This window comes from Phaethon lepturus, unplaced genomic scaffold (genome assembly GCF_000687285.1).
Source record: "Phaethon lepturus isolate BGI_N335 unplaced genomic scaffold, ASM68728v1 scaffold15357, whole genome shotgun sequence".
NCBI lineage: Eukaryota > Metazoa > Chordata > Aves > Phaethontiformes > Phaethontidae > Phaethon > Phaethon lepturus.
The window spans coordinates 2,139-15,428 of NW_010551261.1; the positions used below are offsets into that span (position 1 = coordinate 2,139).

At 41.9% G+C, this 13,290-nt stretch overlaps 1 protein-coding gene across 1 annotated transcript; it reads left to right on the plus strand.

Annotated features, from left to right (window-relative positions):
• Window positions 1-1,214: 1,214 nt before the first annotated feature.
• Window positions 1,215-12,641, plus strand: LOC104623686 (gamma-aminobutyric acid receptor subunit rho-2; the record flags this gene model as incomplete). The annotated part of the gene is made up of 6 exons (XM_010290853.1): window positions 1,215-1,438; window positions 5,556-5,638; window positions 7,113-7,253; window positions 7,495-7,647; window positions 8,371-8,567; window positions 12,333-12,641. Coding segments are annotated over 6 exons (1,107 nt in total), but the record flags the coding sequence as incomplete, so codon positions are not given.
• Window positions 12,642-13,290: the final 649 nt, after the last annotated feature.

The following is a 13,290-nucleotide window of genomic DNA, read 5'->3' on the forward strand; positions in this document are numbered from 1 at the left end:
TAATAATCAGTTATGCCTCTTCCTTGGTTTCCTTTTCCCAGCTCTGGCCGAGCTGATGAGCTTGATGTCCAGCCCCTGAGGCTGGCTCCTCCAACCAGGCTGCAACCTAAGCCCTGCCAGTAGCAGCAGTCGCTGGAAACGTTTCTCTGGGACTGTAGCTGTACGGGGAAGGTGGCCAGTGGCCAGTAGGGAACAGGAGCTGGCAGCATCCCTGGGGGGGAGCAGGGATGGAGGCTGGCACCAGACTGCCAAGGTGGGGACCTGCAGGTGGGTGAGCAGACGTGTCCCTCTGGCAGGTCTCTGCCATGGTCAGAGAGGGAGGTGTCTGGCCAGCTCTGCCCCATGCAGGGCAGCAAGGCGAGGGCTGGCACCGGAGACTTCTTTGACAAACTGATGAAAAACCTACTGGCAATGCAAGACTGTTGCCAGGGGAGTTCTTTGAAACAGAGCGCCAGGTTAACCGGTGGTTTGTCATCGGCAAAGCAAAATGAGGTGGTGGTGGTGGTTTTAGAAAGCAGTTGCCGAGTGGTTAGGAAGAGATCCCAACCTGTGTTGCTGCCCGCCTCGCCCACGTAACCACTCGCTTAATTGGGAATATAATGAAAACAAGTGTATTTGATCTCTTAATATGAGAGAATAGCTTCAGCTCTGAAAGCCAGGTAGGGATCAACAAACAGATGTTTTTCTTTGTGTGACTGAAGTTCCTGCCCCCTCATCAACCTTAAAAGAGAGCTTTATTTATACACTGCTACTATACTTGTACTGTAGGTAAAACATTTCCCATACTCGGTTGCTGTTTGCAACAATTTAGTTCTTTTCAGAATAAGTTGCTTAGTGTTTAGCCTGACCATTAAACTGATTTTGAAAGTTTTTCCTCTAGAACATGCAATAGATACCATAGTCCTTCAAGATCATTCTCCCAGAATTGAAGAATCCTTTCTGCAGGGCAGTGCTTCTTTTGGGGCATATTTATATCCCTTTTGGGACTGAACGTAGGGTAGTGTAGTACATTGTTTGGGGGTTTATGTTTTGTTATGACTGAAATGATTTTGTCAAGAAAATCTACTCACAAAGAGCATTGGTCCAGGGAAGAAACATGTTGAGAGGGGAGGGATTTCATCTACCTGGAGTAGTGAGTTTTCTTTCTGGTGTTTCCTAGGTGTAGAGAGCAACACTGACAGACCTCTCTCTGGTTCTCTTCCTTTTTTGTGAAGGATTTCACTATGACTCTGTACTTAAGGCATTACTGGAAGGATGAGCGTCTCTCGTTTCCCAGCACCACCAATAAGAGCATGACCTTTGACGGCAGGCTGGTGAAGAAGATCTGGGTCCCTGATGTCTTCTTTGTGCACTCCAAAAGGTCCTTCATTCATGACACCACCACGGACAACATCATGCTGCGAGTGTTCCCTGACGGTCATGTCCTCTACAGCATAAGGTAATGGTGCAGCCCCGCTGCTCCTGAGCATCCCTCAGGGCTTCACCGTTAATTTTGCTCCTGGCCTGGCTTTGGTGACCCCCAGGACTGCTACTGCCAACCTTCCTACACCCACCACAAATGCAGACCCCTGTTTCCAGCATGTCCAGTACAAGGTGCTTCGCAGGAAGCTGCGAGAAACCATGCTGTGGGCAGTAATGGGATAATCTCCTCCCGGGAGAAGCATTCTCCTAACTCACTACAGTCAGAGGAAGGCTTAGTTGAGCAGGAAAAAACTGGAAGCTGCTGATATACCAGATGGTGACCTCTACAATTATCCTATTTTGCTTTCTGTTTGTCTAGAAAAACTTTTTTTTTTCGTTGGCATTTGCATGTTGATGTAAAGGTTTAAATTTATTGAAGCGGAAATGGCAGCATTAAAGATGCCCTGTAGTCCCTGATTTTCTAGCAGGTTTTTTGGCTGTAAGAATTCTGAGGCATGTCTGTCATGACCTAAAGGGTTACCCAGCCTGTGGGTGTACACAGATCGTGACTGTGGGTTTGTAGGATTCTGTAATACACAAGGACACGGGGGCTTTGTCCTCTAAATTTCTCTACCTTATTACAGATTACCAAAAATACCACAAAAATCACCACTAGCAAGTAAAGTACCACAAAATTACCACTAGCAAGAATACCTATGATTAATACAGCAAACATATATCTCAAGCTATTACACATTACTATCAGCAATCAATAACACAGTATCAATCAGTAGTACGGCAGCAGTCAGTAATAGCAGCAATCATTCATATAGCAACAGTCAATCATGTAGCAATAGCCAATACCAGCATCAACCAAATACTTATATACTGTTACAGGTTACTACAAACTTACCATTAGTGAAGCAATTAATCAGCAATGGAACAGCAGATATACTTATGATAGATTACTTATATCGATAGGCAATACCAATATCAAGTTAATTAGACAGATTACAGCAGGGACTAAACCATCTCAAAGAGGGAGGAGGACATACTGATCCCAGAGGGGGACCCAACTATCCCATGGGTGGGAAGATGAACCAAACTGACCCCAAAAATGGACCAATGAGCCAACAGAGTCTCACTTCAGAGATGCTCCCCATCATGGAGTCTGGTGTCAGCTAGGCACCCCCAGTGAGGGTGCTAAGAAAGTTCATGCAGCAAATTCAGCCTTTTTAGGAAAGGAAAAGTATGTACAGCACTGGAAGTTCCCAGAGAGAGAGGCTTCATTTCGGGTAAAAATTAAGTAATTTCTATATCAGAGAGACATAAGATATCACAGGACACAACCCTTTTGAGCAGCCGATAGGTGCTGTTATTTTTTATTTTTCACCTGGGAAAGCCAAGAGACGATAATATTTTCTGTTCTTTCGGGCCATTTTTTATTTTCCAGACTGTTTTCCACCTTTTCAGATGACAAGTTGCCGTTACAGTCCCTTGTTTTTGTGCTTATGGATGGTATCTCGGGTTGTCTCAGATTTCTAGGTACCCAGGCTGCACTTCTCAAGGTTGCTGCTGCTTCCCAGGCTGGCAGGCCTTTCTCTATCAGTATTTTTCAGCAGACATTTTCTTTTGCTCAGTAATTTTCCCCTTCTAACAGGCCACTTTTATGGCTGCTCACATCAGCATCCAAGCAGATTTCATTTACTTCAGAAGAGGGCAAGGAGAGATGTAGAGAAAAATACACCACCAGAGGAGAAAAAAGCTCTGGAGTCCAGACAAAAGGACATTTCTGCAGGACAGAAAATGCGCTCTCGGTGTACAGTGACCTTTGAATGCTTTGTTGCCAAGGATTTCTGTTCTAGGATCTTTCTGGAACTTATTCACTTCAGCTATGGTAAAATAAGTTTCAAAAATGAGGAAAGGTCTTCCAATAAAGTTTGATTCAGGACGCTATTTCTTTTTGAAGAATGAGCATAGTAGGCAATATCGTCCGAAGTAGGACAATATCCTACCAAACGTAGGGACTCTTAAGTTCACTGGTTTCATAGTCCAAATGTCATTCTACTGAATTTATTTTTAAAAACCTGGACAAATTATTAAAACCACAAAGAAATGCATGTGTGTAAATAAGAAAAAAGGTATGTACCATATAGCCACTTTCATTTTAACCAAACATTTAGGCACAGTTACCATGTTCTGAACTCATTTAATAAATGCATTAATTGCATGAAAGGTCTGATTACTCACACCTTAACTAAGCATCTAAAGACGCTGTCTATTTTATTAGAACTGGGTAAGGATGAAGGTGCCATGTAGCAGGAGAGACAGGAAGGAGAAATTAAAATGAAGAGGGAGGTTAGATGTAAGCTTTGGGTCAGCACTGAGCAGAGAAGAGCAGGAAGAGGGTACAGATCTTCTTGACAGATGTTGCTCGGTGTAACCAACTCTGGGTTTCCATTGCTCACATGCCACAGTTTTTGTGCACTGAAGCCCGCAGCATGCCACTTGTTAGCAGTGGTCATCAACCAAAATGAAGGAATAAGTATTTTTAATGGCAAACATTGGCTCTGTTCAGGTCTGCTCATTTGCCCATGTACAGAGTTTTTACTTTCAAAGTTTTCTGTGAGCTGTCAAGGAGTTGATGTGACTTTCTAATGTTACCCCACAAGAGAGAAGGGTGTGAGTAATCACAGCTGACTGCACAAGAGTTAAATGGATAATTTGATTCATAAAATCCAAGAAGAATACACATCTGCCTGATATTTGGGCCTGGTAGTGTTTAGGACAGTCGGAACATGATCCGGCTGCCCAAGCATAGGTGTGCAGTGGCATTGGAAATTTCCCCCAAGATATCTCAAGGTGTCATGGGGTTGGCACTGAGCTGAGGGACATTTCATTCCTCATTTGGGCCTTGGGCTTTCAAGGCCAGCTGAACACTGTGCTTTAGCTGGGGAATATCTTATTGACAAGCTGAGTTTCTGTGCTGTCCCTGACTAACAAATTGTTAATGACCACACATTGTGCCACAGTTTGGGTGACACCAAGGAAAGAAAACTACTGACTTGGTAATGAGACTGAGTTATACAATGCTTAAATGCTACACACAAGTATGGGAGGTCATTGCTACAATATACCCTCTGGAGCATATCCCCAAAAAGCTTCTTTAAGTTTTGCTCATATGGCAAAATATTGCTCTAGTTTTATAGTCCAAATTAACAGCATGTGCTTTTCAGGGGCAGTGAGTGTGTAGATCAGAGTAGGACTTGGATCACAATCCCTTTAACAGAAGAAAAGCTCTTTATCAACATCTGCAACCAATCTAGAAAATGGTCATGGCCAACATAAGTCAACCTCTGAAACGATGACTCACATCGTTTCAGATGTTTTTCTGATTTTCCTTACTAAATTGGAAGCTCCACTGCAAATCTGTCCACAAGACAAAGTTCAGTGACCCACTGGAAAACTTATTATGTAATGTTGTGGACAACTGGACTCATTTGAAAATGGGAGCTGTGATGGCTGCAGCTCTTTAGCTAAAACACAAACTTAGAGTCAAGTCTCACTTGTTGAAAAACAGCTACACCCATTTTACAGCCCCGTCCCAGAAACACACCCCCCAAATTAAAATAATTTGATCGAGGACTGAAAGAAACTGCTTTTGCCTTAATAATGTATATACTGGAGGCATTTTGTGGCTTGCAGTAAGGTTGGTCATGTCCCTGAGGCTTGGGTCATTGTTGGGATGACTGTGGAGACAACTGAGGAATGGGGAAAATGGGGAAACCTTAATCAAACTGGACGTAAGAGAACTTTCAAATGTAAATAGTGAAGTTATTTTATATTGTTGCCTTGTAGGAAAATAGTTGGATATAAAACACAGTGGAAGTATCCATACTGACATTAGTATTACCATAGTGTGCAAGATAGTACTTTAGTTCCTTGATAGATATTGAAATTACAGCTTCCTTTGGAGCATCTGCATATAATCCATCTTGCTTGGACATGGAGAATTGACTGGCATTTTCCTGGGGATTTTATGGTAACATTATGCATAACTGCTGACTTTAAAGCTCCAGAATGATTTATCTGTGTTAACATTCTCCGTTCATTGCTCCTCATAGAAACCAACCTTTCTCATTTTTGACTTCTAGGATCACAGTGACAGCAATGTGCAATATGGACTTCAGCCGCTTCCCCCTGGACTCTCAGACATGTTCTCTGGAGCTGGAAAGCTGTACGTTGTATCTGTGTTTCTAGCTAGATGTGCTCCATGGCTGGCTGCACACATTTCAGAATACAGTCTATTTTAGAGCCTGAAAAAATAATTCATCAGAGTTACTAGGAGTCTGTCTATTGACTTACTCTGTTGTATATCCAGCCCTTGTGCTGCAAAACAGGATAATTTTCAAGGAAAGCATCCTTGTATGAATTTTAGCAGATGGCACTTTCAAAAAACAGCACCAGCAGAAACGTTCAACATATACTGCTTCTCAGCAGCTTGCTGATGAGAAATTTCAAGAGAGGTTTTGGTCTGTTCATCGCTTCTGACAAGAAGGTGGTGCTTTCAAGTGTCACAGTAAAAAACTGAGTATAATGATCATTGATTTTCTCTAAATTTCATTACCAATGTAGTTTATGTATGATATAATCCTGATCCTGCAAACTCTGTGGCTGGGCTCAGCTTCTTTGGGAAGGAGCTGTTCTGTGGAGAAAGTGATGGCTGTTGTGTAAACTTTCAGCAGAGTGTGCAAAGAGTAACACCGAATTGTTTTGAGGTCCTCCCAGCTATTTAACTGAAATTTTCCTCTGCGGGCAACAGAATCACAAAATCACAGGGTAGTTTAGATTGGGAGGAGAGTTTTAGGTTGGGCTTGAGGTCAGCTGCTCCAACTCCCAGCTCAGAGCAAGGAGAGTTTTATAGTGGGTTGCTCAGGGCTGTGTCCAGTTGGGTTTTGAACATTGCCAAGGTAGTGGAGGCTCCACAACTTTTCTGTGCAACCTGTTCAAATATTTGACAGCCCTCATCCTGAAAAAGTTTCCTTTTACTTGCTTAGAAAAAATCCTGTGCTGCAGCTTGCATCCCTTACCTCTTGTCCTTTCACTCTGCATCTCAGGGAAGAATCTGAGAAAAGCCTGTCTCCACTTCTGTATGACCCCCAGCAAGGCAGCAGTTGGACCCCACCTCGTCCAGCTGAACAAACCCAGCTTCCCCAGCTTCTCATCTTATGCCATGTACTCCAACCCCCTGATAATCTTGATAACCTTTTTTTCATTCCCCATTCCTGCAACCTAGTGCACTAAATTTTTCATTTACAGTTTTCAAATATTTTCAGACTTTTGCTTCAAATCAAACCTGGCACTCTTGTTTTTATCATTCTAAGATAGTTTGAGGTGTTTGTGTTTCCTCCTTCCTCTAAATTCAGGTGTTTTACCCGTTACTTTTCTAAGTTATTCTTATCAGCTAGCAATACCTTGTTGATGATTTTTGATATGTGATGCTCAGAAAAGTACCATTTTATCTGTCATTTCATCAGTGTGGAGTAAAAAGAGGATGTGTTTCCCTTGATCAGCATGACCTGGACTTTTTGTTATTGTTGTTATGGTATATCATATGGCAAGATCTTTTTAACTCGCTGTTGTTAACACACTTATTTGAGGCAATACTTCGTGCCAAAGATGCCTTTGTGTTTGTTAATTTTGTCCCCAAGATGCTTACACTGATGAAGATCTGATGCTGTATTGGAAGAATGGGAATGAATCTCTGAAAACCGATGAAAAGATTTCTTTGTCTCAGTTTTTGATACAAAAATTCCACACTACATCGAGACTGGCTTTCTACAGTAGCACGGGTATTGGCCTTTTCTGATTTAATGCTATTGCTAAAGCTAATGCTGTATTAACTACTTGTGAGCTCTTGGGATTATATGTCACTGAAATGTAGTCTCCACAGTCTGGACAATACATTTTTTAAAAGATCAGTTTCTCTTTTCACTACCCTTTAGAAATTAAAGAGCAAAAGAAAGATCTTATCTTTCTGTGCCTACCATCCAGGCTGTTCTCACTGATTCTGGCTTTCCTCCTCTCTCAAAGGTTGGTACAATCGCCTCTACATAAACTTCACTTTACGCCGGCACATCTTCTTCTTCTTGCTCCAAACCTACTTCCCTGCCACCCTCATGGTCATGTTGTCCTGGGTATCTTTCTGGATTGATCACAGAGCAGTTCCCGCCAGAGTCTCTTTGGGTGAGAGCAACTGCAACAAGCCATGACCATGTGAAACTCTTTGAAAGTGAAAATTCTGGCAGGAAAGCGAACTGTTCTTTTTGGTGGTTAAAGATGTTGGGGAAGCAAATATCTGTTTTATCTGATGATGTAAATGTAAAACATAAACCTTGCAGTTTGTCTCAAGTCCTTCATCTTTAAGCAGTCCTCCTGGTCTATATTTAGCTTTGGACAGAAAGAGCTGTGATTTCAAAAATAAAGGTGGGCAGAGAAGAGAGGTTTCAGTATTTATGAGTCAATGAATTAAGATTTTTGCCTGTTGTCAAGTCCTGCAGTTCTGAGACGTGCATTGCCATGGGTGAGGGTAGAGTTTCACAGGAGTTAGGCACCTGCAGGGAATTAAATTTTCCTGAGTGCCTTTCATGAGCAGGATCCTGCTGTGTCCCAGCTGCCACAGCAGGTGTTCCAGCCCAGGTATGTGTCTTCCCAACCAGCTGGCACTGGTGCTGTGGCTGGTGGCCTCTCCAGGCTGCCTGGAGGGCGCTGTTGTGGCACACCTTCACAAAGCTGGGAAAGAAAGGCAGCAAGGGATTCTGCATTGGCAGGACAGGTATTATCACTTTTTTTTTTTCATATCTACTATCTCTTAGGGCATTGTGTAGACCATAATTCCTGTTTTTCTTGAGACAAAAGCCTTATGGACTGTATCAGCCAAAACCGCTTATTTCTTTTGGTTCTTTCCAGGGATAACCACCGTGCTGACCATGTCCACGATCATCACTGGAGTGAACGCCTCCATGCCCCGGGTTTCCTACATCAAAGCAGTGGACATTTACCTGTGGGTCAGTTTTGTGTTCGTCTTCCTCTCGGTGCTGGAATACGCGGCAGTGAATTACCTGACTACGGTGCAAGAGCGGAAGGAGAGGAAACTCCGGGAGAAGGTGAGAAAAGCTTTTGTTTTGTTCATCCATTTATTTCTTCTTTTCTTATACCTGATCTGGTCTTTCTATTGACTGGCTTGTGTCTATAAATGGGAAAACACTGACATCCATGTGTGTATAATTGGATCTGTTTAGACCACTCCACCTCATGTTGAATTGCTGACACCAGAAAAACAAGAATTGGTCTTGTGGGTCTTTGTAAAAACATCAGAGAAGAGGCGAGTGTGATCTGAACTGGGGAAGTCTGCAACCTGGGACTGTGTGGGGATGGCAAGAGGGGAGACTATCAAATCTGATACTTTACTGCAGGTGCCACAATTGCTATTTTTTAAATCTAGACTTGTTATTTGGGTTGAATTCATTTCCTCCTTCTACAGTCAGCTTTACTCTGGAAACTGGTTTAAATGGATGTACTAGTAGAGTTGTTCCCCGTTACCAAAACCAAGCAACAGTCATGTAAGTTTATGCTTGTACTTTTTAGTGTTCTATGAAAGGTCTTATCCTGCATCCTTGGAGGTTTTACAGACCTGACAGATTCATCCCTGAGGAGTTTGGCCCTGCTGTGAGCAGGAGGTAGGACTAGAGACCTCCTGGGGTCCCTTCCAGCCTGAATTATCCTACAAACCTGTGATGCTGCCTTCTTTGTCATTTAACAAAACACCCTCACCCTTTAAACACTAAGGCTTGGCACCAATTTTTTTCAGTCCCCAGACACCCAGAACATCATCATATTTTACAGCTTCTTTCTTCCCATTAGGAACTCCCAACATTAGTTCACAGGTAACATTGGTCACCTATTGCCTTTGACTCCTGGAGAAATTTTTATCAGCCTTTCAGAAATGCCAATGCAGACATCATCATTCATATGATTTGACCATGGACATTTCTCTCGCTGAACTACTCTGTTGGCTTTGCATGTCCTTCTCTTCCCCTTGCACTTCTTCCTATGACTTCCTGGAAGTAGAGAATAGACCACCTATCAGCCCAGTACATCTCATAAAAAATTTAGTTAGATAAAATTTAAAAAGTGATCCACAGACTCCTGTGACACTTTACCTCTCTCCAAGGCCTCCTTAACAATAGTGTGATTCTGGAAAGCTAATTGAACAAGTCCTGAGTATTAAGCTGAGCTAGTTGAAGATGTCGCTGCTCATTGCAGGGGGGTTGGACTAGATGACCTTTAAAGATCCCTTCCAACCCAAAGTATTCTGTGTTTCTATGATTCTATGATCTTGATTTATCTATTTCTCTATCCTAGTCCCCACCCAGGGCCCAGCAGTTCTCTGCAACGCAAAGTAGAGTGTTTTGCAAGCACAGTGAGTCAAGTGTGTCTTACTTGCTGTGTGTGAGTGGTGGTCTGTGGCCTTTTAGCCAGCCCTGCTCAGACTTCCCATGTCCAAAGAAGAGTTTGTATAAACCCAGTGCATCTTGACAGTACTCAGGAAATAACAAAAGTCATCATTGCTAGGTTCAGCTTGCCAAGAATAAACCTGTTGTTTTTTTAATGGCAAGAAAACTCTCCTTCTGTATCAGAGGGAAAAAAATGAACTTGAGAGGGTTTGTTACTGTTCTGTTAAGTTTTCAGGAAAGTTTTCCGACATCCAGTGATGGCATAGCTTGTTATTTATGTCACAAATCTGCCCTTTATTGAGTCTTGTGCATTGGATTCTATATTCAGCAAATGCCTTTTTACTACACAAAGTAAAATATTCTATCTAGTCTTCAGCATGTGACAATATTAATTCTCAATGGTGGTAATGAGAACAGAGATAATAAGTGACATTACTTGAGGGGATTGCAGCAAAATGTAGGTAAGTGCTCTTGAAAACGCAGAAGAGACATTTCTCACTGTAAACGTAGATCTTGTCAGCCAATGTTGCTCCCCTATGAAAGATCCAAAGAATCTGAATACAAATATATCAGGGTGCCCAGAAAAGAGCCCTATGTTAAGTCTACGTTAAGAAATTAAATGTGCCTGGGACCAAGGCTGATGAACACAGAGTATCTAAAACTAAACCTTCTTTCCCTCAAAATCAGCATGGTTGCTGTGAATCGCCTGTGGCAAATGGTCTGTGGCCCATGCTAATTCCTGAACTGTACATGGGAACTTTTTGGTGCTTGTTGGCCTGGACAAAATTCAGGCCAGCGACATTTCTGACACTCTAATAGTATTATCATCTGAGTTCCCATGCCCAGGGATGCTCTTTGGCAGTGTTTATTTTAGTAGTATAGACATAGACTAAAATTGCTGCAGCATGAAATTATGTAGCATACTTGTCCACGTATGAGCCTATGTGAAGATGGGTGTAATTTAAGACTCTGTAGAGGTGGGTTTCTAGTATGTTAGGCTCCCTTGTCCATAGGGGTGGCTGTCATCACATGTATATGAAGCCAAGGGAACTGTAATTTGACCTGGGGACTAAGAGTAAATCTGCAGGATTTCTTTCTCTGTTGGGTCCTGCAGCAATTAGCTTATTGCCATTAATTGCTTTCTCTTCCACCCACCCACCATCTCACAGATCTGTCACCAGCTTATGGTACAGAGCCTGATGTAATTCTTCCTTCTGTTTTTTGGGTTTGGGTTTTTTTTTTGAGGTACACCTGCTTAGTATAAAATATGTCTTAAAACCCAGCTGATGTTCAGCTGTACCCATGGAGAGTGCTCCAAAAAATTCCTTCAGTGATGGGTCTAACAAGTAGAGCAAATGGGCTACAAACTTGTCATGTTTTTCTGCACACTATCTGCTGATGCCAAATCATTTGATTATGACTAGAACACAGAAAACAACTCCTAAGTTGATTTTCAGGTTTTCAGTAAGCAATGTGATCTGTAGTTAAATAATTTGAAGAAAAAGCCTTGAGAGCAGAGTTCTCTAGTGGCATCCTTAATATTACATATTCAGGTATATGTACTTTTTTTTATATATATATAAATATAGATAGGATATATATTTTTTTGTGTATACATCCTTCATTATTTTAGTTGAACTTATCCTTGAAAACAAGTCGTTGGTGTTATTGGGTAACGAAAGCAGTCTGTTGGGAATCGGAGGCAGGAACTCCTAGAAGAAAGGAGGTTTTGGAGTCCATTTTAATTACATACAAATATATAATCCATATTGCTGAGACAGAAAACCTGCAGGTTTTAAACATGAGAAGACAGTATTTGCTATTCAAACTTCTACTGTATTAAAATTTTTTTAGACTTGTGGAATGCATGCTTGTGCTGATGAAGTCAATGTGAGTTTTGACATCAACTTCAACAGAGCTAGGATTTTACATCTGGTTTTTAACTGGTCCTTTCCTTGGTTTAAAATCAGTTTTACAAAGAAAACCTGTGTATCTTTGAAACCAGAACTTGGCCCTTTTTCCCATAGCATGTACTGGATAAGCCATTTCCACGGATAAAACTGCCTCTTGCCTTTGAATATTTATGAACAAAAAGAATGCAGAAAAGGAATCTGAAGACAGCAAGGCTGAACAGAGCTAGCTAAGAAAACCTTCTGGTTAGTTTTTATGTCTGCTAAAGCACTTTTCTAATCTTTCCTGAAGCTGCTTGTCCCAGCAGTGTAGCTAAACCACATCTCTTCCTTTTGGAACACAAGCAAAAAAAAAGTGACTTTTTTGTTCAAAGAGGAATTTGCAGTATCTCAACTAAAATTTGAAGCTCAACAGTTTACAAGCTGTCTCTTAATAGAAGGACATAATTTCTGCTGCTAATGTGTTCTTCCAGTATTCAGCTATATTTCTTGTTTATGTTCTTAGTTTCCATGTACATGTGGAGTACCGCATTCGAAAACTATGATGCTTGATGGAAACTGCAGTGAATCTGATGCCAACAGCCTGGCAGGATATACAAGAAGCCAGATGGTCATAGAGGAAGAAAAACAAGAAAAGATGGTTGTGCACTTAGCTATGAGCAATGAATCCAATTCATCAAGGAAAAGAGGCCTGAAGGGCCATGTGGGCTTTCGCATCATCCAGAACACTCATGCAATTGATAAATACTCAAGATTAATATTTCCAGGCACCTATATATTTTTTAATTTGATATATTGGTCTGTCTTTAGCTAAGTGTGCTGGCACAGCAATGACTGAAGCAGAAGACCTTTACAAAACTCTGTTTTTTGGTTCTTTTTCAGTCCAATCTGTGTGCAAAGCCAGAAAACTGATTATTTTATTGCTTCTTTGGAGGGTAAAGGGGAGGGCACATCCTCCAGTGGGCAGCTCCATGCACCGGCATCATGGAGGAACCTGCTGTGCTGGTTGCTTTCCAACCGACACCCCAGTTCCTGTTTGCTTTATGACACATGCCATTTCTCATACTTGAAAATATGTGCTCACCATTCACCCAAAAGGTGCTCTATGTTCATCTGGGGCTGGCAACGCTGACGGTGCCTGCTGTGCAATGGACAACCAGAGATGGTGCTCACATGGGCTGTCCTGAGGGATTAAACAAATGCAACTTGCAAAGAGGGGTCTGGACAGTGCATCTCCTGTAAGCAAACTGAATGAGGCCTTTCCTTTTGAAAATATCTGGTTTTGAGCAAATTCTTTTATTTTTCTTTGGCATATGAACATAATGTTTCTTTCCATTGGTTTATGAACAAGATCTCCTTTTAGGGTCCAAATTCTGGTCTCTCTGGATAGGACCTTCATTGATACCAGTAGGACAATTGACTGGGTAGGATCAATGGGCTAGGTTACAGAGTGCAGGTGGTAG